This window comes from Muscardinus avellanarius, assembly GCF_963383645.1.
Source record: "Muscardinus avellanarius genome assembly, chromosome: 4".
Taxonomy (NCBI): Eukaryota; Metazoa; Chordata; class Mammalia; order Rodentia; family Gliridae; genus Muscardinus; species Muscardinus avellanarius.
Window position 1 is genome coordinate 137,014,164 of NC_137789.1, and position 25,905 is coordinate 137,040,068.

Here is a 25,905-nt window from a genome sequence, read left to right on the forward strand (position 1 = left end):
GGAGGGAGGGAGAGGGAGAGGGAGAGGGAGAGAGAGAGGGAGAGAGAGGGAGGGAGGGAGAGAGAGAGAGAGAGAGAGAGAGAGAGAGAGAGAGAGAGAGAGAGAGAATGAATGGATATAAATATAAATATACTGGGAGGTGGATTCTGCACTTCATTGTAGATTTGAGAATAAGTGCATTCTGCCACTATCCTGTGATACTAAGAATTGGACCAAGGTAAGCCCATCTTCCTTTGAAGTATTGCTCTTACATTGCATTAAATTCCACATTGCTCAAGTATTAACAAAGGAAAATACAGCTTAATGGAGCCTATGGGAAAAATGACTTAGAACAAGAAGGGGAGGAGAGAGGGAACAAGCTGCTTTGAGAGTTCCAGGGGAAAGGCCTGGCTGAGAAAACTCATCCGTGGCAAGACTTTCATGTTGAGACCTTTGAAAGACCACTTTTTTTTTTTTTTTTTGTGGTACTGGGGGTGGAACCCAGGGGCTTTCTCCCTGTGTGCTACACTCCAAGAGCTATTTTATATTTTATTTGGAAACAGGGTCTCACCAAGTTGTTGGGAGCCTCACTATGTAGCTGAGGCTGTCTTTCAACCGGTGCAATCCTCCTGTCTCAGTCTCCCAAGTGCTGGGATTACGAGCATGCGCCACCACGCCCAGCAAAAGAGCTACTTTTTATGAGTTAAAAAAAAGTACTATCAGTGAATTCACGAAGTCCAACCTGATAGAAGAAAATACTGAGGAAAAGTTTGGCAAATATGCAAAGCCTGGCACCAAGTATCCTTTACTGGGAAGAACGGTGGTGAAATGCCTTGATGGCCCATCAACCACAGGGGAAGAAAGCAACCCAAACCAGCCCAGGAGTGGAGAAGGGAGGGCCAGGTGCTGAAAGGAAGTGGGAGGAGGTGGAAGGCCCGTGAGGACTGAGACAGGAAGCACCAATACCAGGGAGCTGCTGGCTCTGCAGGGATGGCCAGTGGGGTTTCCAGAGGCAGGAAGTCTGGAGGGGTGCTGGGAACAGGGCCAGGCCACTGTCTGATTTTAGTTCACTGTATCCATGACTCAAACTTGGCAGGAATGCTCTGCTCCATCAGCCCCACAGTTGCCATTGAACTTTGTATGGGCAGGAAGTGAGTTGTGCTTTCCAGGGCTTAGAAATAAGCAAGGAAAGAAAACATTGGGTAAAGACATTGTCCACTAGATAGACAAAGCTCTGTGTTTTTGGTGATAATCTGAATTTTATGCACAGCATCTTTATTTTAATCAACTTATTATTTTTTTGTGGTGCTTGGCATTGAACTCAGGGTATTCTACCTCTGAGCTTCACCCGCAGCCCTATTTTATTTTAAATTTTGATAAAAGGTCTTGCTAGGTTATCAAGGGTCTTGATAAGTCCCTGAGACTGGCCTTCAACCTGCAATCCTCCTGTCTCAGCCTTCCAAGGACTGGGATTACAGGCGAGTGCTACTCTACCTGGCTTAGCTCATCTTTGTGTAGAACTCTGGATAAAACATCAAGAAATATACACAGGTTTATAAGCTTTTTGTCTCATAATAAAATAAGTGTTCTGCTGGGTGTGGTGGTGCACACTTGTAATTCCAGCATTCATGTGGCTGAGACAGGAGGATCGCAGTTCACGGACAGCCTCAGCTACTCAGTGAGGCTCTTTGCAACGCAATCAGACCCTGTTTCAAAATAAAGACTAAAAAATAGGGCTGGGAGTTTATCTTGGAGGTGGAATGTCCTGGTTTCCATCCCCAGTACCACAAAAAAAGTAAAATAAGTGTTCTGCATATTATTACTTTCTTGCAGAACAAGATTTGATTCTTAAAAAATGGAACTGATTTGTGAAGTACTAGTATTATATAATGCAACCTATCATAATAATAAGTTGCCACTTACTAAATGAATTACTGTATGTGAGATACTTATATAATGACACAATTGCATATTCTCTAACTTAAATGGAAATATAGATATGTCTCTGTAAATTGAAGATACAGAATAAAAAAAGACAACAAGACAGCCGGGTGTGGTGGCGCACACTTGTAATACCAGCATTCGGGAGGCTGAGACAGGAGGATCGCACTTTGCGGACAGTCTCAGCTGCTTAGTAAGGCCCTTTGCAACTCAGTGAGACCCTATTTCAAAATAAAGATTAAAAAATACGGCTGGGGGTGTAGGTTGGAGGTAGAACTCCCCTGAGTTCCATCCCCAGCTGCCCCCCCTACACAAAACTACAGGAGAAAAATGAAGGAGACAAACTTTTGTATGCCTGGGCACCTGGATGTCTTCTGTTCTCAGAGAGCAAGTTTTTCCGTTTCATTAGGAAGGGAAGGCATCGCCAGCATTCGAACCATTGACACGCAGTCAGAAAAACTTAGGTGAGAAGTTTATTGTAATGGTATTTTATCTAATGTAAGCTAAAGGGGGTCCAAATTCAATGACCTACTTTCTCCTCCAGCCTCAGCCTGTACAGTGTTTTGGCCTTACTGCGGCTCTTCAGCATGAGTTATTGATTTTTATCTCACCCTGATTTCTATTGGCAGGTTGTTTTAAGAGAAAAAGAAAAGGTAGAATAGGAGTAGGTTCCTGAACTGTAAGCCATTCTGGGCTCCTCTGAAGTGGGCCTACAGATAGGAGGAGATAGCGGGTTATAATAAACTTTCTATATTTGGATGCAATTTATCTCATGAGCTGGTCTGAAGTCTCTGAAAGGGTAATCAATAATTAAGTGCCAGCTCCACCGCTGGCATCCCACATTTTCTGGTACAACACTTTTAACAGGGCACGGCTCACTGATGAGAGGTCTGGCTGCTACTTAGCACCCCACATGTTTTGTAAATTTTCAGGACTCGAACTTCGGTGTGACGGTTGGTTTAAATAATTTCTATCAAAATAAATTGAGTCCCAACACTTAGAAATAAATTACCTTGCAAATTGTCTTTTCCATAGTTTTGATACTTGTTATTTTTTCATTGTCACTCAACTTAATTTCCTTTGAGCTTCTCAGTATCCTGATGGGTATGTGTTACTCTCAGCTTCAGGAATCCAGATCCGACTGGGATTTTGGGGTACTGGGAATTGAACTTAGGGGTGTTCTACCTCTGACCTGCACCCTCAGCCCTGCTTTTTTTTTTTGTGTGTGTTACCTGGGATTGAACTCAGGGGCATTTTACTTTCAAGGTATACTCCCAACACTATTTTATTTTATTTTATTTTATTTTATTTTTTGGCGGTACTGGGGTTCCTGGAAGCCCTTCTACCTCCGGGCTACACTCCCAGACCTATTTTATACTTTTTATTTGGAAACAGGGTCTCTTAAGCCAGCGCGACTGACTTCAAACCTGCGTTCTCCTCCTGTCTCTGCCTCCCAAGCGCGGGGATTACAAGCGTGCGCCACCACGCCCGGCCAACACTATTTTATTTTGAAACAGGGTCTCGCTAAGCTGCAGAAGGCTTCACTAAATTGTTGAGGCTGACCTTGAACTTACTGTCCTCTTGTCTCAGCCTCCCAAGTACTGGTATTACAGGCAAGCTCCACCATGCCCGTGTGTGCAGAAAGATGGCCCACACTAGTTGGATGCGCAAAAAAGGAACGTCCTTGCTTACATCTTTTCTCTGGAGCATTATTCTGTTTAGGCAAAGGATTATTCTTATAAACCATATCTCTCAAAGGGATCGAGCAAGCAGTTTTTTTCTTTTCTCTGCTGCTTCATATTCTGAAGGCTGATGACAGTATTCAAAGTATTTCCAATCTGTTAATTTCACTGACCCCAAATAGGGTGATGTCTTATCCATAAAGAACTAAATTTTAGGCTAAGATAGTGCTTTTTATTTAAAAAAATCAAACAACAGATCCAGTAATGGGCACCTTATTTAAGTTTTACATTTATTCCTACTATACATTTTAATTACCAATATTGAATGGCTGTCTGCTACTCATTTTTGAGGACTCTAAACATAAAAATTAAATGATAAAAGGAGGAATAGGATTTTTAAAAATTTTAGACTCATCCACACACCTTTGTCCCCTGATCTCTTTGTCTTGGATTTTTCAATTTTGTTACTTCTAGGACCCAGCCAACCACCTAAGTAATTCACTACCAAGTCCATGTATATTCTTATTTTGGGCCATTTCTTTTCATACCAAGTAGATGATAGCAATTGATAAAAATAAAAATAGCAAGAATTATAAAAATGTCTTGTATAACTCTAATTGCACTAATTTTAAACATTGGTTGAAATAGATAATTCTCTCAAAAACATGTATATCAAGGTTTTTATTTTGAAGACTTGGAAAGATCAGTAGCTATAGACGCCACTGAAAAAGCCAAGAGAGAATTAGCTCCAGTGCTGACTGAGAGCCTCATTATTTTTTGAAACTTTCTAGCAATTTTATTTATTTTTAAAATTTTTTTATTGGTGGATTGTAGACATCTTAATGTGATACAAGATGGTAGAGACATACATGCATACATCACCCAATTAGCCCTTACCCAATTCCCACCCCATTCCCTCCCCTTCTCTCCTTCTCATGCTTGGCTTAGTGATTGACTTTAATATGTTTGTTAAAGTACATCATGTATATTAGAGAATTTCCCTCTTCCCCCCTTGTATTCCCTCAGGTCACCTTATTTGCTCATCTATAGAATCTTCTTCATCTAGAGTTCTTCCTATGACCCATTTCTCCCTAGCTTTCACATATTAGGGAGAGCATTGATTTCCTTTTTTTTGTGTGTGTGACTGACTAATCTCACTTAGCATAATGTCCTCTATTTTCATCCATTTCCCTGTAAATGATGTAATTGTGTTTTTCTTTATGGTTGAGTAAAATTCCATTGTGTACATATTCCACAGTTTTGTAATCCGTTCATCTGTGGATGGACATCTTGGCTGGTTCCATAGTTTGGCAATGGTGAATTGTACAGCTATGAACATAGATAAGCAGCATTAGTTTGTTTTCCTTTCTTTTGGGTAGATACCTAGAAGTAGTTTTGCTGGATCATATGGTAGGTTTGTTCCCATTCTTCTGAGGATTCTCCATACTGTTTTCCAGAGTGGTTGCACTAATTTGCAATCTTACCAACAGTGTTTTAGAGTTCCCACTTCTCTACATCCTTGCCAGCATTTATTGTTGTTTGTGTTTTGAATGGTTGCCATTCTAGTTGGAGTTAGGTAAAATCTCAGGGTAGTTTTTTTTTCTTTTTTTTCTTTTTTTATTATTAATTTATTTTTTAAATTGGTGCATTGTAGTCATATATCAATCACATTGGAGTACAAGACTTGAGAGGATATACAAGCACACATAATCCAATTAGCCCTCCTCCAGCCCCCATCCCATTCCCTCCCCCTCCCTCCATCCCACACTTCTTTGGTGATTTACTTTGATACATTTGTTTATGTACCTCCTGCGTTTTAAAGAGGCTCCGTCCTCCAGTATTACATACCCTCTGATTGGTCACATTAGTTGCTTCACTATAGGGCCCTTTCTATAGCTCAACCTCTTCCTGTTGCCCTTTTCCTCCTAGTTATTGCTGATTAAGAGAAGCATCTGATTTAAATTTTCTGCGATATTTCTCTGTGCATGCTGTGTTGCAAGTACCGATCCCACTCTTGATGGTCCCAGTAGTGGCCTGGCTACTCAGTGGACTGATCCAGACCTTGCTGGCTCAAGCAGCGGCCTTGCCTCATGGGAGGCCCCAGTTCTGGTCTCGCTGGCCCCTGCACCGGTCTAACCCCTAAGCTGGCTTTGGTCCCGGCCTTGGAGGCCGCAGGAGTGAACTTGCCTCACGCCAGGCTCCGATGCTGGCCATTGGCCCCTGCACCGGCCTAACCCCTTGGCAGGATTCCAATCCCGGCCTCGGAGGCCCCAGCACCGGCCTAGCCTCACGGCAGGCTCCAATGCCAGCCTCGTTGGCCCCAGCACTGGCCTAACCCCTCTGCAGGTTCCGTTCCCGGGTTAGGAGGCCCCAGCACTGGCCATGTCTCACGGCAGGCTCCGATGCTGGCCTCGCCTCACGGCAGGCTCCAATGCAGGCCTTACTGGCCCCAGCACCGGTCTAGCCCTTTGGCAGGTTGTTATCCTGGCCTCGGAGGCCCCAGTACCGGCTTTGCCTCACGGCAGGTTCCGATGCCGGCCTCGCTGGCCACAGCACCGGCCTAACCCCTCGACAGGCTCTTATCCCAGCCTCGGAGGTCCTAGTACCGGCCTTGCCTCAAGGCAGGCTCCAATCCCGGCCTTGAAGGCCTCAGCACCGGCCATGCCTCACGGCAGGCTCCAATGCCGGCCTCGCTGGCCCCAGCACTGGCCTAACCCCTCGGCCGGCTCCGATACTGGCCTCGGAGATCCCAGCACCAGCCATGCATCACGGCAGGCTGTGATGCCGGCCTCACTGGCCCCAGCACCGGCCTAACTTCTCGGCAGGCTCTTATCCTGGCCTCGGAGGCCCCAGTACCGGCCTTGCCTCAAGGCAGGCTCCGATGCCGGCCTCACTGGCCCCAGCACCGGCCTAACCCCTCGGCAGGCTCCGATCCCGGCCTCGGAGGCCCCAGCACTGGTCATGCCTCACGGCAGGCTCCGATGCCGGCCTCGCTGGCCCCAGCACCGGCCTAACCCCTCGGCAGGCTCTTATCCTGGCCTCGAGGCCCCAGTACTGGCCTTGCCTCACGGCAGGCTCCGATGCCGGCCTCGCTGGCCCCAACACCGGCCTAACCCCTCGGCAGGCTCCGATCCCGGCCTTGGAGGCCCCAGCACTGGTCATGCCTCAAGGCAGGCTCCGATGCCGGCCTCACTGGCCCCAGCACCGGCCTAACCCCTCGGCAGGCTCTTATCCTGGCCTCGAAGGCCCCAGTACCAGCCTTGCCTCAAGGCAGGCTCCAATCCCGGCCTCGGAGGCCCCAGCACCGGCCTTGCCTCACGGCAGGCTCTGATGCCGGCTTCGCCGGCCCCAGCACCGGCCTAACCCCTCGGCAGGCTCTTATCCTGACCTCGGAGGCCCCAGCACTGGCCTTGCCTCACGGCAGGCTCCGATGCCGGCCTCGCTGACCCCAGCACTGGCCTAACCCCTCGGCAGGCTATTATCCTGGCCTTGGAGGCCCCAGTACCGGCCTTGCCTCACGGCAGGCTCCGATGCCGGCCTCACTGGCCCCAGCACCGGCCTAACCCCTCAGCAGGTTCCGGACCCGACCTCGGAGGCCCCAGCACAAGCCTTGCCTCATGGCAGGCTCCAATGCCAGCCTTGCTGGCCCCAGCATCGTTCTAACCCCTCTGCAGGTTCCAATCCCGGCCACGGAGGCCTCAGTAGTGGCCTTGCCTCACAGCAAGCTCCGATGTTGGCCACTGGCCCCGGTGCCCGCCTAACCCCTCAGCAGGTTCCGATCACTGTCTCTGTGGTTATTATTTCAAAGGTTCCAGGTGTAATGTATCAGATCTCTGCCTCCCCTGAGTATTGGCCACTGGCATTGCCACTGCCTCCACCGTTTCAAATCCTTCCCAGGCTATTTTTCCACTCTGAATGTTGTCCAGTGTTCCTAAGCATGCGTGATGGTAGCATTCGACATTTGGTGTAATTTCTCCAAAAAAATAAAGTTGGTAAGATCCGGTGTCTGCTTCTCCTGAATACAAGTCTCCACCACCATCGTGGAGAACTCTTTCAACACCGCATTTCTCCTTGGTCTCTGCTAAACTCTCTCCTTACAGGTGATGTCTGAGATTCTTAACAATATAGAGAAATAGCAGTCCTCTTTCACGGCAAATTTTTCCATAAGTTCCAGTGCATTTAGATAAGTTTTGTCTGCATCTCTAGTGTCCTGGCATCCATAATGGCTTTCTTACCTCCTCTTCGATATTTTTCTTTATCTTTTTCTGTTCTGGGCCCGGTTTCTCCAGGGGTCTGGCGTGCTACTCGCAGTTCGGCCGGGGCCCAGAGTCCCGCAACCCGGGCCCCAGCTGGCGTGCCCCGTGCGCGACCCCCGCCCAGAGCCCAGCGTCTTCCTCAGGGTAGTTTTGATTAGCATCTCTCTGATTGCTAATGATGTTGAGCATTTTTTCATGCATTATTGGCCATTTGAATTTTTTCCTTCATGAAATGTCTATTTAATTCACTTGCCCATTTTTTGATTGGGTTGTTTTCTTAGTGCAGAGTTTCTTGAGTTTTTAATCCATTTTTGCCATTTTATGTCTTTTTATTGAGGAGTTGAGGCCATTTACAGTCAGTGTGATTATTGAGAGATGATTATTAATTCTTAACATGTTGAGATTTAACTTCTGTTTGAAATAGTGTTGTTCTTCTTGTTTAGTTTTTTTTCTGGATGGAAATTCTTGTTTCTTTGGTTCTGGCATGTATTACTTATTTCTTCTTTGCAGTTAATATCTGAATATTTTCCCTAGTGCTGGTTTGGAAGACAGAAATTCCTTCAGCTTTTGTTTGTCAGGGAAGATTTTTTTTTTTAATTTCCCCATCTAATTTGAGAGATAGTTTTGGTGGGTAGGAAATTATTGGCTGCAAGTTATTTTTTTTTTCCAGAGTTTGGGTTTGGGAAGAAGGTAAAAAAAAAAAAAAAAGAAAAAAGAAAAAAGAAAAAAACCAGGCATACACACTCACACACACAAAAAAGAACAAAATAACTCCAACAACAAATCAACTCTACAAATAAATGACTATTCAGCAGACAAGGCCTCTGGAGTCTCGCTCTTTGCAGATACCGAGTACCACTGGCACCTTTCCTTCTGTAAGCCTGGTTTTCTGAGTCTTTCTCAATCTATGCTGATGGTCAGTATCGATGGGGCTGGATCTAGTGTTAAGCACAGGTCACCCTCCATGCTTTCCACATATTTGGGGTCTTGGTCTCTCCCTGCCTCCATAGGTGGCATATGCCTCTGAGACCAAATTCAGTGTAGGAGTCTCTGTTCTACACAGCTAGGGCTGGTCTGGTCTGACTTCTCCCCATTAACCACGATTGAGTGCTTTGTGGTGATCCTGGAGAGCCTATTGGTTGGGTCATGTTAAGTGTAGGTCTCCCCTCACACTTTCCAGTGATCAGAGCCTGAGTTTGAGCCTCTGCTATGTCCCATAGTAGACTCTATCCCCTTTTTCTTTGGGTTTAACTGCAAAGTCTCAGACACAGGGAGTTTATCATGGCTGCTCAAGTCCCTGGGGGGACCTCACTGGGCATTCTCCTGCAGAGACCACAGATTCACTTACGGTTTTGGTGTGCATTTGTCTGGATTTCTGGAGAGCATGGTGGGCTTGGCTGCCACTACTGCAAGTTGCAGCCAGCATTTGCGCAGGAGGAACTGATGACTTACAATTTCAATGATTTTCAGCTGCTTACTTTAGGTCTTTGGATGTTTTCCTGATGATGCATAGAGTCAGGTGCAGTGAGGCAAGATGGCACTGCCACAACACCCTCGGCTGTGAGGTGGGCAGGTTTCTTTTCTGGTGTTGAGCTCTGATCTGGATCCCTGGAGTGTGTGGTGAGCTTGGCTGCCACTGCTGGAGGTTGTAGCCAGTGTTTGTGCAGGAAGAACTGATGGCTTACAACCCCGATGGGCTGCAGCTGCTTACATCAGGTCCTTGTTTTTCTTTTCATCTCTGGAGTCAGGTGCTATGAGGCAAGATAGCGCCACTGTGGCATTCGCTGCCACAAGGTGGGCAGGTTTCTTTTCTGCTCTCTGATCGGTCTTCTAATCTTCTTCTCCCCTGTCCCTTGTATCTATCATTTTTATTCCTCTACTGATAGAATTTTCTGGCTTTGTAGGATGCTGTTTTTGAGGCAATGAAGATGGGGTGTCAGCAGGACTGGTGACAAGCTTACGTGAATCAGATACTTTTCATTTTATGTAAAATATATATATATATATATATATATATATATATATATATATGGTGTGTGTGTGTGTGTGTGTGTGTGTGTGTGTGTGTGTAACTTTAAGTAAGCTGCTGCTCATGTTCTTTGTATTATTTGGGGTAACACTGATAGGCATTGCTTTACTGATAACTCATTGCTTCTACAGTGACAGTGTATAAAGTGAATCTTACTTAGAATGGCTCAGGGCTAAGAACGAAGAGGCAGTTCTCATAAATTATGGACGTCTTTAGTATTAACTGCTTGGATAAGATGTGTAGGCCCATCCTCAGAAACTATCCATTAGCCTTCCAGTTCTCCACTAACACCATGCACACATCTTTGTTACTGGCCGTAGCCATTTCTTGATTATTCATCCTAAGCTGGGGCCACTCACTGGAGGTGAGCTGAAGGCACCTTATTCTTTGAAACAGTTCTGTTTTTACAGTCCCTTTTACAGGTTCATTGAGTCAGGGAATAAATGAGTGAGTGAATAAATTTGTGAAACTAGCAGAAAACTTGATATTAAAATAAAACTGAAAAGAAAGCTGTAGGCTTGTATCACTTAGGAATATGTATTCAGAACCCTAATGAGATTGTAGCAGGCCCAATTCAATAAGCCGTTAAAAGAATCATCCTGTATGACCAAAGGAGGTTTATCCTGAAACTGTAAGGGTAGTTTTCATTAAGAAAATGATTGCTGGCAGTCTGGAAATGTAGTGTTACTGCCATGTTGAAAAGCAATCTAGCAATATCTATTAAAGTTAAAAATATAGATGTCTTTAGAGCCAGCTATGCCACTCCTGGGAATCCGTCCCACAGAAGGAAAAGCACAAGAGCATGAGAACCAATGTATAAAGTGTTTATTGCACCATGGTTCAGAACGGCAAAAAATTTGTGGAAACAAATTGATGCTCATGGAGAGACACAGTTGAGTGCAGGTTGGCACGCCCACACTGTAGGGCATTATGCAACCTTTGAAGGAAAAAAATTAGAACTGTTCCAGATGATTCCCATAAGACATTATTGTGTGATAAGAAGCAAAGTGCACATAAGTATGTATAATAAAATACCATTTGCCTGAAAACTAAATTACCCCCCCCCAAAAAAAAACAAAGCAAAAAGATAAAGGAAAACAAACTCCTATATCCATCTACCTGCTAGGTGAATAACTATGAATTTTCTTCTTGGACTTTAGTTTCTTCCTTTGTAAAATTGGGGTAAAAATGCCTCGTGGGATTTTTGTAAAGATTAAATGAGTTATTATAAGTCAAACGCCAGGTACATAGAAAGTACCTGATGAATATGAGCTATTAATATTATGTTTGCAGACCTGAATAAAATATGCAAAATTCAAAGAAAAATATTGAAGGCACATATTAGATTGTTAACCAGGTTATATTACATGGAGACAAGAAGTTGATGGAGGCTAAAGGATAAAGAAAGATCCAAGTAAATAATGAAAAGGAAGAAAATATATCTTTCGCATTTATTTTAAATCATGGCATGTGGTGCTATGTATAAGAAATATATATATTTGCTGGGCGTGGTGGCGCACACTTGTGATCCCCATGCTTGGGAGGCAGAGACAGGAGGATCGCGCAGGTTCGAAGCCAGCCGCGCGCGCTGGCTTAGGAGACCCTGTTTCCAAAATGAAAATGTAAAAAATAGGTCTGGGAGTGTAGCCCGGAGGTTAGAAGGGCTTCCAGGAACCCCAGTACCACCAAAAAAAAAAAAAAAAAAAAAAGAAATATATATATATATATATAGTACTGAAATATATAAGATATATATATATATATTACCATATATATATGGTATATATATATGGTACCATATATATGGTACTGGGGTTCCTGGAAGCCCTTCTACCTCCGGGCTACACTCCAAGACCTATTTTATACTTTATTTTTGGAAACAGGGTCTCTTAAGCCAGTGCGGCTAGCTTCAAACTAGCTCAATCCTCCTGTCTCCACCTCCCATGTGGGGATTACAAGTGTGTGCCACCATGCCCGGCAAAATTAATATATTTTTAAAAAGGAATTAGATTGAGATATTTTTAAAAGTAAAAGTTTATTGTTAAGTATATCTAATTAATTGACTCAATAAGAAAAATAGTACAAAATAATATATTTTAAAAGACCTTACTAGCTGGGCATGGTGGCACACGCTTGTAATCCCAGCATTTGGGAGGCTGAGACAGGAGGATCATGGTTTGCGGCCAGCCTCAGCAACTTAGTGAGGCCAATTGCAAGTTTGTGAGACCCTGTTTCAAAACAAAAGAATATAAAATAGGGCTGGGGGCGTAGCATAGAGGTAGAATGCCCCTGGGCTCCATCTCCAGTACTTCAAAAATAAAATAAAATAAAATAAAAGACCTTACTAAAATTTAATCTGATCTTTCATCTTTCCTTAAATATCTACAAAAGAATTCTGAAAGATGCTTTTATAGAGACATAAGGGGTAAATATTTTACATCATTTATTTTTTTAGTATTGGAGATTGAACCTAGGGGAATTCTACCTCCGAGCTATTTTTTATTCTTTATTTTGAAACAGGGTCTCACTAAGTTGCGGAGGGCCTCACTAAGTAGCTGAGGCTGGGCGCAAACCCGGATCTTCCTGTCTCAGCCTCCCAAGTACTGGGATTACAAGCGTGCGCCGCCACACCTGGCTAGGAGTAAATATTTTAAACAACAGATGTCAAAGGTTCTTTTCTACCTTTGGGATCTAGGCAAGTCATTTTTTCCCTAGAGGACCCTTCTAAGGACCTGTGACTTCAAGTTTGTCTCCATTCTTCTATCTGCTGTTACGTTTGCTCCATTTTCTTCAGCTGTAGCCACTAATTAAGAGAAAGCCATTAAAATGTCATGACATCTCCTTAAGAAAATTTTTCCTATGTGTTCGAGCTGTTATCCACACACTAGTTTTATTGGTTTAATGTTTCCCTCATGAACATTTTTTTCTTAAGGAATTTTAAAAAGAGGTTTCTTCTTAAACAACAACAACAACAACAACAGCAACAACTCAATTTCTGTGGAGGTCACAGCCACATATTGAGAAGAATTGGCTCGAGCTGGAATTTCAGGCCCTGGTTTTTCATACTTGTAAAAGGAGGCAGTGACGTGAGCCTCCCCCCTTTCTGGAAGTGTTGTACACCCAATGGATTGCAGCTTTACAAGTCCTCTGAGTTCCTCCGAGGGAATGGCTTTGACATCACAGGACAGAGTTACGATTGCCGTCATGAGTCAAAGGCCACTTTGCTTTCCCATAGCTAATGCGATACAGCAGCCAGGGTGGTGCAACAGCTAAGTTACCACTCATCTCTCCTAGCACTTTGTGATCTGTTTAAGCTGAAGCTTTTTTTTTTGTGATCTGTTTTTTTTTTTTTTTGTGATCTGTTTAAGCTGAAGCTTTCCTATTTTTGGTGGGTGGGGTAGTCAAGAGAGATTTTCTAGAACTGAAAGAATATCTTCTTTTTCTTTCTGTCTTGTGATAAAAAATAACTGTATTAAGCTTTTTTTTTCCCCCATGGAGCAGAACTGTAGATAAGATGTATGTTTGCCCTTCATCAGCTGGGCTGAATTTCTGTGTTGTGCTGTAGTGATTATAATCACAGTCAGAACTTCTGATTGCTGGTGTCACTACCAGCTCCCCTTACATATACAACAACAACAACAACAACAACAACAACAACAACAACAACAACAACAACAAAATCCCCCAGAACCAAAAAAACTAAATTTCTCTCCAACCTGCAAGCACAGAAGGGCTATTTGACCTTATATGCACACCTGTTTTTCCTTCAGGTCCTCATGAATATGGAAGACATAAAAGTTCGTGAGATGCAGATATTTGACTACAGGAAGAAAATAGCCGAGTCGGAGACTAAATTAAAACAGCAACAGAACCTGTACGAAGCTGTCCGGTCAGACAGGAACCTGTACAGCAAAAATCTGGTTGAGGCTCAGGTAAAGAATCTATTTCTATCTTAATGCGTTGACCTATCTCCATTCTTCCTTAAAATGGGCCCTGTTGCCCTCGTGGTAGGATTTAGGGCTAACTCAAGAAAAAAAAAATCTTGTATAATTCACCTGAAAAGGAAGATCAACGTGTGCCCAACTGTCAGGTTTGAAGTGGAAATGACATGACTCCATGGGATGTGGTGACCATAGTCTTCCTTTTAACTGCTGCAGTCAGTGTTGTAATTTCTAAAACTGCTAATAGCTACTAAGACTCGAGGGCATGCACTCCTGTCATTTAGTTGCAGAGCTTGGCTTTGAAAAAAAAAATTTTTTTTTTTTTTTGGTGGTACTACGGTTTCTGGAAACCCTTCTACCTCCAGGCTACACTCCCAGACCTAATTTTTATATTTTTATTTGGAAACAGGGTCTCTTAAGCCAGGGAGGCTGGCTTCCAACCAGCGCGATCCTCCTGTCTCTGCCTCCCAAGTGCGGGGATTACAAGCGTGCACCACCACGCCTGGCTGGCTTTGAAATTTTTAAGTGACATTGTTTATTGTGCTCCAAGTTCCTTAAGTCAAATGAGGATAAAGTGTGTGTATGTGTGTGTGTGTGTGTATGTGTGTGTGTGTGTGTGTGTGTGTGCATGCATGAGAGAGAGAGAGATTCGCTATGTATATTTTGCATACATCTCATGAGAATATTTTGAGTTATTTCTATAAAATACCTTGAAATTGATGCTCATAAGAGACAAAGGAACAGCACCATGGTCATTGATCAAGAGAACATTGTTTTGCTTTCTTAAAAAGCTCTCATGATATGTATTGAACATTCCTAAGGACAATTCTATCTATGTAATTAATTTCCAAACCATTTTTTCATTTTGTCAGGATGAAATCACGGAGATGAAGAGAAAGCTTAAGATCATGACTCATCAGGTCGATCAGCTGAAAGAAGAAATCTCTGCCAAGGAGTCCGCACTTGTGAAGCTGCATCTGGAACAGCAGCGAATAGAGAAGGAGAAGGAAACCCTGAAGGTACGGACTTTAGAACAGAAGTGACGGGCAGTGGTTCTCTGACCCACTGCAGGCAGCCTCTCTCTCACAGACAGCCGTCAGGGGCAGGGAGAGCAACGGAGGCTGTGGGTGCTCTTGATGGCTTAGCGTCCCCACCCTGCCCACGCTGGCACCAGGAGGACAAGCTCTGCCATCTCAGGTCAAGGCTCCTTAAAGCTGGCGTTCCCAGTAGAGCAGGCGAGGGGAGCGGTGAAGATGCGCACACAGCTCATTCTTTCTGGCTATCATGCATTAGTGGAAAGAGGTCTTCCCCGAGCGCCCAATCTGTCCTTGAGCTCTCAGGCTCCCTACCCTCCCTCTGCATTCACAGCCTAAGTCTACCCCTGTGCTCACACCCGGGCCTCCCAGACTCCCCTACTCCCCGGGAAGGGCCTTTTGTAAGGGGATGTGTTGTCTCTCTGTACTAATCATCCTTCTTTCCTCTGCACATGGCTTTTCTGCCTGCAGTCTCAATAACTACCTGGTGTCAGAGCTGTCCTCAGAAGGTTTGCTCTCGACCAGGTTTGTATTCACTTTGCCTCTGTAGACCTAGGAACTTTGCAGCTTTTCCTCCAGGGATCACATCTGTGTCCATAGATCTAAGATATAATGAAGACAAACCCTTTCAAACCTACTAGCTTAGAAAATTCCATGTCTACTAAGGACTCTTTCTGAGGATACATACCAAATAACTACTCCATTTCAAATCCTCCAACCAAGTATGTTTTGCAATGTGCACCTGGATATTGATGTATTTTCCTACCCATTCCAATAGATTTTCCTTCTACTTCATGTATTCAAAGAATTACAAAAAGGACCTGTAAGGAGGGAAGGATGACACTTTTGTTTTGCAAATGTATATGCAGAATAACCCTGCATGCTTCTAGGCTACTCTCAGGAACTGTTTACAACAAATAAGAGACTAGGTTCCTTGGTTTCTGCATCTATTAGCTTTCAAAGATGGTACCTATCTTAGGAGAGGAGGAAGGCTGATCTTGATTAATGAGGGTCTACATCTAAATATGTGTAAAATTATGAATATGACATGGTTAACCTGGACAGCCATTGGTGGGAGGGGGGAAGGGAAAATGGGGGCCGGGGGGAGAGGGCACCAAATATAGTTTAAATGTATACTATTTAGGCTGGGCATGGTGGCGCACGCTTGTAATCCCCGTGCTTGGGAGGCAGAGACAGGAGAATCGCGCAGGTTCGAAGCCAGCCGCGTGCGCTGGCTTAGGAGACCCTGTTTCCAAATTAAAAAAAAAAAATAGGTCTGGGAGGGTAGCCCGGAGGTAGAAGGGCTTCCAGGAACCCCAGTATCACACACAAAAAATGTATACTATTTATGTTCAATAAAAAAATTTGTTAAAAAAAAAAGATGGTCCCTATCTTGAAAATGTGTAGCTAGCATTGGACAGGTTGAAAGTCACATTTTCTTGATCCTAAGATACCCTGGATTGAAATGTGCACTCTCAATTTAACAATGAATTCGGCAATCTAATGAGAGGTTTTCATGGAAATAGAACTACTGCATTAAATTAGTTTAAGGCACACTTGGTTTGAGAAAGATTAAAGTACAACAAAAGTGCCTTTACAAAGGAGATATGCTCATTGATATATCACCTGAGACTTTCATCTTCCTAAGTCCAATTTATGATAGAAAAGATTCAGCATTTAAATTTATTTATGTATGAAGAAATACAGATTTATTTCCTAAATTTGAAAATATTCTTCATCTCTGCCCTTATTCCTTGTTCAATGACAGAGTTTTATGAGGGCAGTTTGCTGCACCCCAAAGGGGGATGAGACTTATTTATAGTTGAAGAAATCAGAAGAATCTCATTGTAAACTGGAACTTCATGGACCAACTTAGGCTTCAGTGCAACACATTTGGTGTATCATCTCTTTCTCTTAGAGAACGAGACTTGATTCCTTGCTTCACAAGTGATGTTCCATTCAAGGGATTAACGATTAGTCTATAGCGGAGCTTGGGGTAGAACTAATTGCTTCCTACAAAATTCTGCTGTAGAATAAGCCATGTCCTATATAAATACTAATCATTCCCAATTCCTCAGTTTGGCATTTGTTAATATTTGTTTAATTATGCCTTCAAAAATCAGACATCCACACATATTGATCCAAAGAAGTATCATAATAAAATGAAATAAATAGCAACAGGGTCCTGTTATGTGGCCCTGGTCTAGCAGCTGGCAGACATAAAGAATGGTTAAAAGGCTCCCGTTCAAGAAAGTGAGCTCCAGACAGAGTATCCCAGGTCTGGATAGCTTCAGGTCATTGATTATAGGCTTCAGACTTACCATGGTACTGGACACTTCTTCTCCTAGCATTTCCCATTAAGGCAAGAATAAGGAACAGAGAAAGGCCGCCCGCTTGATTTATTATTTGAGGTTACCCAAGGGTGACTTACAGTGGTGCTCTCACTAGATAATTCTGGCCTATCATTAAGCCTGTTTGACATTCTTTAGAAAAATATGACAGCTCACATGTTGAGTTTCAGCCTTTTGACTTTTCTAGCCTGAGAATTTGAATCACATTCCACCAGGTCTCTGGATTTTCTGCATCTGAAGTTGGCAACCCAAAACCCTGGGGAGAAAGGGCAGATTTTCTAGCAAGTTTGCTTCAAGGGACATTTATCTTATGATTGTGAGTTGTACAAAGCTATGCGAGTATGTAATCCCGGCTGGAAGGACAAGCCCTGGCCTGCTTGGTGGACCGTGAGATGCCTTTTGACAGGACAACCCAATTTACTACTTCCCTAAGTCTGTCAACACACAATTGCCATGGTAGATCATACTCACCCTCACTTATCCCCCTCCACTAAAAAATCTCACTCCTTCTGTGTTTCTCTTCTATTTTCTCTTACTACGAGGCTCTGCTGACTCCTCAGGATTCTAGGTGTTGTCGACACATGACAGGGTGTCGGTAGCTCTCTGTAGACATGGCTGCAGCTTTGTCCCCGGCCCATTCTGTCCCAGTCATGTTTCCTCAGCCCTGAAGGTACCTTCTTGTTTGGAGCATCTGCCTTCCAGTTCTAACAAGCCCCCGACTCTGTCTCGTCGCTTCCCAGTCACCCTCATCTATCTGACAGCACTTTGGTTCTTAGTGAATGATTCAGCAGCAAATTCTCCATGTCCAGACCTCGGTACCACATCGGGGACTGGCTTTGGGGTGCCACATCCTCTAATTTAGTGGACTCTGTAGGGTGACAGCAATGGGGAGCTGGTATCCACGAGCAAGAAAGAGCCTGCTTCCTCTGGCCAGAAGGCTTCAGGTGGTCCATATAGGATGGCTGACTCTTGCAAGTGTAGCTCTGGAGGTCGTTTTCACGGAGAGCCAAATAAAATGATGTAGAGTCCATGCACACCTATGGAAAAAATGTGGGGGCGGTGACTAAAGGGCGTGTGCTGCCATTTTGTCATGGCTTTATGCCACCAGCAACACTTGGACAGGTGCAGAAACCTCAGGTCACATCTAAGATGTGGCGGGATGGGCTTTTGGGTGCACAGTGATTGCTCCCATCTTTTCTGGGCGAGACAGCTCAGATTTATAACTGCTAAATGTATTAAACCTGAGGTATTTTGTTGATGTTAACATTTGCTGCCAACATCTGATGCCACATCTTGTTTACAGCCCATAAATTTATGACATAAGGAGACCGCTCAGAATTTTGATATATTAGGGGAAAAAAAAGCACCCAGCAATGCCAAACGCACGAACGGTTTTACATTTCAGACAGACACTTTTACACGCCGCTGATTGCATTTTAATATAACAGGGGTTGCATTGTGTTCTGCTGATGGATTCTGATCAGCTCTTGGCACTTAGGAACAGAGAAGTGAGTATTGCAGATATGGGGAAATAAAAGTTTTATTAAAGAAAGCAGCAGCCAAGCAGGTATTTTATTGCTGTCTTTGCTGCCACCTTAAATGATTATAGAAACAGAAAGGATGGTTCCTCACTGTCTTTCCTAACAGGCAATCCCCTCTAAGTGGTAAATACTAGACCAGCTCTTTTCTCAACACATATTTCTTTTTGCTTATCCCCAGACCAAAACATATTTCATGAATGAACAAACAAAATGTCATAAATGAAACCCTTGGTTTTACAGTGGCTGGTAGCATCTAATTTGTCACACTGCACATCTAGGAGTGCAGTATCTTCTGCTGTTTGGGTAAGCCCGAGGTGTGACATTCAGGACTCTCAGTCTCCATGAATTGGGGGCAGACCTTGCTTGACCTAGGTTGGTTTGGTTGATTGATGCTGGCAAGAATGGAGTTTTCTGTGATCTCAGTGACCTCTCTGGGTGGGTGGGCATGAGGGTCCCAATACTTACATGAGGGACACAGTTATAACCCTCTCACTGTCATTTACCGACCTGCCACCAAGGATACATTGGAGTCTTAATATCATCTTGTCATCTCCTTTGTAAATTCAGGCGAAGGTGAATGCAGAGCTTCCCCCTCGTTTGTTTCTTCTTAGGCTTGCAATTCTACTTGTCTTTCCAGCTGAGCACGAGACCTTGTAAAGACACAGTCTCCTTTCCTTTGTGGTGGGTACCTCTGGCTCCTCATCGCACACTCCCATGGCTCTTGCGGCCCTTCCCTCAGGCCAGTCTGTTTGCCAGCCTTACCTCCTGCCCCTCCGCCACCCTAGTACTCTAATCCAGTCACACAGGCGCTGTGCTGTCAGGCAAACATTCCATTTGCTCCATAGTGCGCTTGCTTTTTTCCCACAATCTGGCCGCTGGACGCCCTCCGCTTATGACCTCCCCTGAGATGACTCCCCTCCATCTTTTGACTGCCAAGGGCCTGCCTGTCTCAGCTCCAGGCAGAAAAAGAAACTCCTTGTGTACTCTCATGTCCTATGTCACATTGGTAGGGGACAGGATCACACTGTGTTGACGATATTCACCATTGCAAATTCACATCGCCGAGGGTGTGAAGCCTTCATCGTACTCATCTTCTGTATTTGATTGGAACTGTCAAGTGGTGACAGCACAGGGTGCACACGCTTTGACATCACAAGAGCCTGGTTGGACTCTCAGGTCTGCTACTTACTAGTTCTGTGACCCGGGGAAGTTTAATTGCTTTTTCTTCTTTTGTACTGGAGACTGAACTCAGGAGCGTTTTACCACTGAGATACACCCTCAGCCCTATTTTATTTTGAAAAGGGGTCTCATTAAGTTGCTGAGAGCCTTGATAAGTTGCTGAGACAGGCTTTGAACCTACAATCCTCTTGTCTCAGCTTCCCAAGTACTGGGGCTTTAAAAAAAATTATCTGTGTAATTGCATTTGTAAATTAGAGATACATAGTATCATGCCCAAGGATATTGTTTTTTGTTTTGTTTTGTTTTGAGATACTAGACATTGAGTCCAATATCAACAAGGTCTTCCTAAACTTCCCAGGCTTGCATCAAAGTCTTCATTCTTCTGCTTCAGCCTCCCAAATAGCTGGGTTTACAGGTGTGCAACACTGCACCTGACTTACCTGGGATATTGTAGATCACATGCATAATTGGGGACTAGAAGTGGATGTGGAGTGGATGAGAAGAATTTTCCTTCTATAACTTACCAGTGTATGACACCTTTCCTCCATAATTCCTATGACTTCCACATAAGTCAAGGGCCAGACTCAGGTGTGAGTTGTCTAAGAAAGCATTCCCAATGATCCCAGTCCAGCGATGACTTTTTCTTTGACTGCCTGTAACATCAGTTTCATGTACTGAAACAGTGTTTCCTGGTCTCATTAATATTTGCATACTATTTGTATATCTTTTCATCTGGGTTGAAATGTCTTGGCAATAGGTTCTATATCTCTTTTTACACCTTGACATCTCTTCTATCACATCAGGGTGTTTCATAAGATAGACATGTAGTTGTCATCTTTGACTAATTCAGCTTTTGCTTGCTATGATACTCTTTCTTTGCAGTGAATGTCCTGGTGGTATCTGGACCATTCCCCATAGAAGCCTTCCCTTTTCTTGCCTTCCATCTTCTTCTGTTCTGTTCTTAGTGGATTCTCTTGGTAAGAGATGCGATGCTGTTGAATACCAATGAAGCCCTTTCTGCACATTATAGGCAAGTGGTAGGGATTCCTTAAGGGCCTGGTTTATAGAATAAACATGGTCACAGTAACCAGCATTGCTCTTTCTTTATGGGCATGCATGTGTGTGCATGCGTGCTAAGTTGGTTTGGCTTGTGAGAGTGATCGAATCATATTAAATGAAACACAAGAGGAAAGCATAAGAAGCAGAACTGTACCTCTAATGTGGGCCCTGTAGTCCTGGTTTGTGCTGCTGATGACTGAAATTTGTCCATATCTATCACTCTTTGTCAGGCAGAGCTGCAGAAGCTGAGACAACAAGCTCTAGAGACCAAACACTTCATCGAAAAGCAAGAGGCTGAAGAGAGAAAACTCCTGCGAATCATTGCTGAGGCTGATGGGGAAAGGTTGAGGCAGAAGAAGGAACTAGACCAGGTAGGATCTCCTCATCAGGCTCTCGCTAGCAGTCACAGGTGTTCAGGTCTGCGTTCACTGATCTGCTGTCTTTTCCATGCTCTGACACCCAGCCCTACCGGAGGATCATTCTTGAAAGTGATCCTATAAGCATCCCATTGATGATTATAAAAGAGTCACTCCTTTTTTCAAACTTGCACACATTAGCCAACAAGACAATAAAGTCCCTGTCCTTAGGGAGCTTACATTCTGCTGCAATATAGTGCTCATATGTAATTGCAATGTATAATTACATAGTCTGATAAAGAGAAAAGCATAATTTTGGGTTACAAACTTCAGTGCTTTCAGGGATTGTGGAGAGTGAAGTTGGCCAGTACAGGACAGTAAGGAGTGGTGGGACTCTATGAGAGCTAGCCTACCAGACAATCGCTCAAATTTAGACATTAAAAAGCAAATGGGCTGGAATAAAACACAAAATGACATATCCATGGGCCAAGAATTATTGGGTGATTGGGCCACTACTATTAGTAGGGATTATTTATCACACTGTGGCTTCTCTTTCCAAGGAGAGTACCAGCTCTCATGGGAGGAGCCCAGTATTGATCATCTAGCAGGTCATTTCGGTGCCCAGCCCACCTGGTGCACAAGCAGCATCCTATTGCTATTCATGGACTGATGGAGGCTTTGATTGCCGGTGGCCATGCCCTTCCCTACCTTCCTAGGTCATCAGCGAGAGAGACATCCTGGGGTCTCAGCTTGTTCGACGGAATGACGAGTTAGCTTTGCTCTATGAGAAGATCAAGATCCAGCAGTCCGTGCTGAATAAGGGCGAGAGTCAGTACAACCAGAGGGTGGAGGACATGAGGGTCCTCAAACTGGAGATTAAGAAGCTTCGCCGGGAAAAGGGGATTCTTGCCAGGAGTGTGGCGAATGTGGATGAGCTCAGGTAATGGGGCACCCTCAGGCAGGGCCCAGGACATAACAGTCTACAGATAGCCCCTGGCATGACCTTGTGTTCATGCCTGTTGGTCATTGAAAGTTTTTATTAAATTGTATCAAATGGATTTGTGTGTATGTATGTGTGTGTGGTTCTAGGAATTGAGTCCAAGTCTACCTCTGAGTTTCTCCTAGCTTCATTTTATTTTTATTTTGAATCAGAGTCTCACTAAGTTGCTGAAGGCCTCACTAAGTTGCTGAGGCTGGCCGTGAGCCTGGGATCAGACTCCCAAGTATTGAGATTACTGTGTGTGCCACCACACCTGGCCCAAATAGGTCTTATATGATAAAATTATCAGCGAACAATGAGAACAACTTTTCCATAAAAATCTACATTGTGCTATGCTGTGTCATAAGCATGAACTAATTTCCTTTCAGAGGGGTTTTGGGTAAGTAAAAAGGGGTTATCAAAAGACCCTTCTGGATTTTCAAAAGATTTCCAGTCAAATCACAAAAACAAACTAGTTGCGATTCTGAAAATTTCCTTCCCCTCTGAGCTCTTTCAAATTTCTCTAATAAGGTGGTATGCAGGAGACAGAGCATCAAGATGTAAATTTTATCCCAGTAACATTGGCACATTTTTCTCTTAGAATTATGTATGGAATGAAAAGAGGTGGAAAATGTAATCCTATCACTATTTGAAGATCTGTTTCCTTAGAAGGCAGCCAAATTTTATATCTTCCTCTTGATTTATCTCCTGTAGCTTCCATTTTAGCTTGGAGAACCTTCTTCTTTCTTGGAATCTTGCATCTCACAAGATCTACTTCCCCTTTGGGAAAACATGGCCTTGTTTTATATAGGCAGTTGCAGGAAACCAAATATGGGATCTGGTGTTTTCTCGGTAGCTATTTCTGTTCCCCATGGACTTGCAGATGAACAGTCTCCTTGACCATCTTGGTTAAGGACACTGCTTGGGTCTGCTTCTTAAATTAATGGGACTAGAAGATAGTTTTGATACTTAGATGTTGTGAATATATTCAGGAATAGCAAGTTTGCCACCATCAAGGATGGGTCAATACCTTAATACCTCTTTCTTTTTTCTTTTCTTTTTTTCTTTTTCTTTTCTTTTTTTTTATTGGTGCACTGTATTCATACATCATAGTGGGATACAAACTTTTGTAGACATACATGCACACATCACCCAGTCAGTCCCCACCCGATTCCCACCCCACTCCCTCCCCATCCCTCCTTCCCATGCTTGGCTTAGTGGTTGACATCTAGTATTATAGCAATTTATCCAAAATTAAAAATGATAATCTCACATAACAGTTTCATTTGTCTGATACCAAGCTTTTGATGACTTAAAGATAACATTTCAATATTTCTTTTTGCTTTCTTACCAGAGAATATTTTTTTTCTATTTTTTTTAGGTGAAACTATCATATATTTATATATTTATTTTTCAGAAAAAAATCTATCCTAATATGGAATATGGATTCTAGATACCCAAAACGATCTTGAAAAAGAACAAAGTTAGAAGATATATATTTTCTGATTTCAAACCATATAAAGCTACAATAATTGAAACAGTGTAGTACTGTTCTAAAGGCAGATATATAAACCATTGGAGTTAAATACAAGCCTAGAGCTAAATTCTTCCCTATATTATCAAGTTATTTTTGACAAGGTTTCCACGAACATTTGGTGGTGGAAATAATAATCTTTTAACTAAATATTGTTGAAAAATAATAATTACATGGAAAAGAATAAAATTGGACCCTTACCTAATCCCATATACAAGTATTAACTCAAAATAGATAAAAGACCTAAATATAAATCTTAAGACTATAAACTTTTAGAAGAAAATCTGGGTCATAAAACCTCACAACATTAAAATTGGCAGCGATTTCTTGGATATGATTTCAATGGCACAGGCAACAGAAGAGTATACAAACTCCCTAAAAAATAAAAAAATATTGTATATCCAAAGACAGACAGTGTAAACAGAGTTAAAAGTTACTAATAGAATGGGATAAAATATTTCCAAATGCTATATCTGAAGGTATATTAATATTCCAACTAGAAATCCTAAAAATTAACAACAATAAAGTCAAACAATACCCTTTAGAGATAGGTAAAAGACTAACATAAATAATGAATCTCCACAGATAACCAATCTTAGTTGTCTGTTGAATAGAAAATCTTGTTTCTCTGGTTCTGGTGTGTGTTACCTATTTCTTCTTTGTAGTTAATCTCTTTGAGTATTTTCTCTAGCGTTGGTTTTGAAGATATAAATTCCTTCAGTTTCTGTTTGTCATGGAAGCTTCTTATTTTTCCATCTAATTTGATAGAAAGTTTTGCTGGGTAGGAAATTTTTGGCTGGAAGTTGTTTTCTTTCAGAGTTTGGAATATGTTACTCCAAGCCCTTCTGGCTCTCATGACTTGGTTTGGGAAGTCTGGAGTGATTCTAATTGGTTTGCCTCTGAATGTCACTTGGCCCTTTGCTTTTGTTGCCTTTAAGATTCTCTGCTTGGCTTCCACATTGGTCATTTTGACAATTATGTGGCGTGGGGATCCCATTCTCCGATCCTGTCTAAAGGGAGTTCTATAAGTTTCCTGGACCTGTGTATCAACCTCTTGCTCTATGTTTGGAAAATTTTCTGCTATTACTTCCTTGAAGAGATTGTTGATCCCTTTGGTTTCACCTTCTTTTCCCTCCTCTATTCCAATTATTCTTAGGTTAGCTCTCTTAAAATGGGCCCATATTTCTTCAATGTCAGATTCCTGCTGTCGGATATTTTTTTCTAGATTAGAAACTATGCGTTCATTTTTGGAATGATCATCTTCTAAGAGCGAGATTCTGTTCTCCATGTGGTCTAATCGGTTGTTTGTGCTTTGAATTGAGGCCTTCATTAATTGCATCCTTTATCTCCTTTTGGATTGAGGCCTTTACTTCATTAATTGCATCCTTTATCTCTTTTTGGCTCTCTCTGAGTTCTTTTCGAAGCACCTCTATTATTTCTACAGTTATTTTCCTGATTTGATCTTCTAGAAATCTCTGATTTTCTGTTTTATCGGGTTCTGATGTTGTGGGGTTGTGTGCATTCATTGCTCCAGTATTATTCCTCTTTCCCATGATTTCGGATGTTTGTGCCTTCTCTGGGTTCTTCCCTTGGGTCACTATGACTTCACTTAAGGTGTTCTGGATCTCGAGTCAGTAGTATCTCAGACCCCACTACTCCTTTACTGGGTTTTATCACAGAGTCTCCGACCCAGAGAGTCGATAGAGGCTGCTTTAGACTGTGGGGGGTGCCAGGTTGGGCGTTCTCCTATGGTGTGATATCTCTGCCACCGCCCCTCCCCCACTGGGTCAAGTCCCAGGGAGTACAGTACTGGGATTTCTCCTCTGTGGCCCGCAATTTGACTCACTGTTCTTGAGTGCGCAGATGTAGCTGTACTGGCCTCGCTGAATTCGCTGCTGCTGCCGCCGGTGGCAATATGGCGCCGCTGCTACGCCCTCGGCCGTGAGGCTGGCTTATTTCTTCTTGGTTTTGAGTTCCACTCTGAGTCCCTGCAGCATGTGCTGAGCTCAGCCACTGGGAGCTTTAGGTGTTCCCTGCGCTGAAA

General features: G+C 43.2%; 1 protein-coding gene across 1 annotated transcript in view; it reads left to right on the forward strand.

Moving 5' to 3' along the window:
* Positions 1 to 25,905, forward strand: part of CFAP58 (cilia and flagella associated protein 58) — a gene marked incomplete at both ends in the record, with an annotated part of 106,647 nt that overhangs the window by 26,017 nt on the left and 54,725 nt on the right. Inside the window, 4 exons of the mRNA XM_080694861.1 lie at positions 13,658 to 13,819; positions 14,701 to 14,847; positions 21,223 to 21,363; positions 22,065 to 22,288. Coding sequence (XP_080550987.1) covers positions 13,658 to 13,819; positions 14,701 to 14,847; positions 21,223 to 21,363; positions 22,065 to 22,288 — 674 coding nt within the window. The remainder of the gene's footprint in view (positions 1 to 13,657; positions 13,820 to 14,700; positions 14,848 to 21,222; positions 21,364 to 22,064; positions 22,289 to 25,905) is intronic.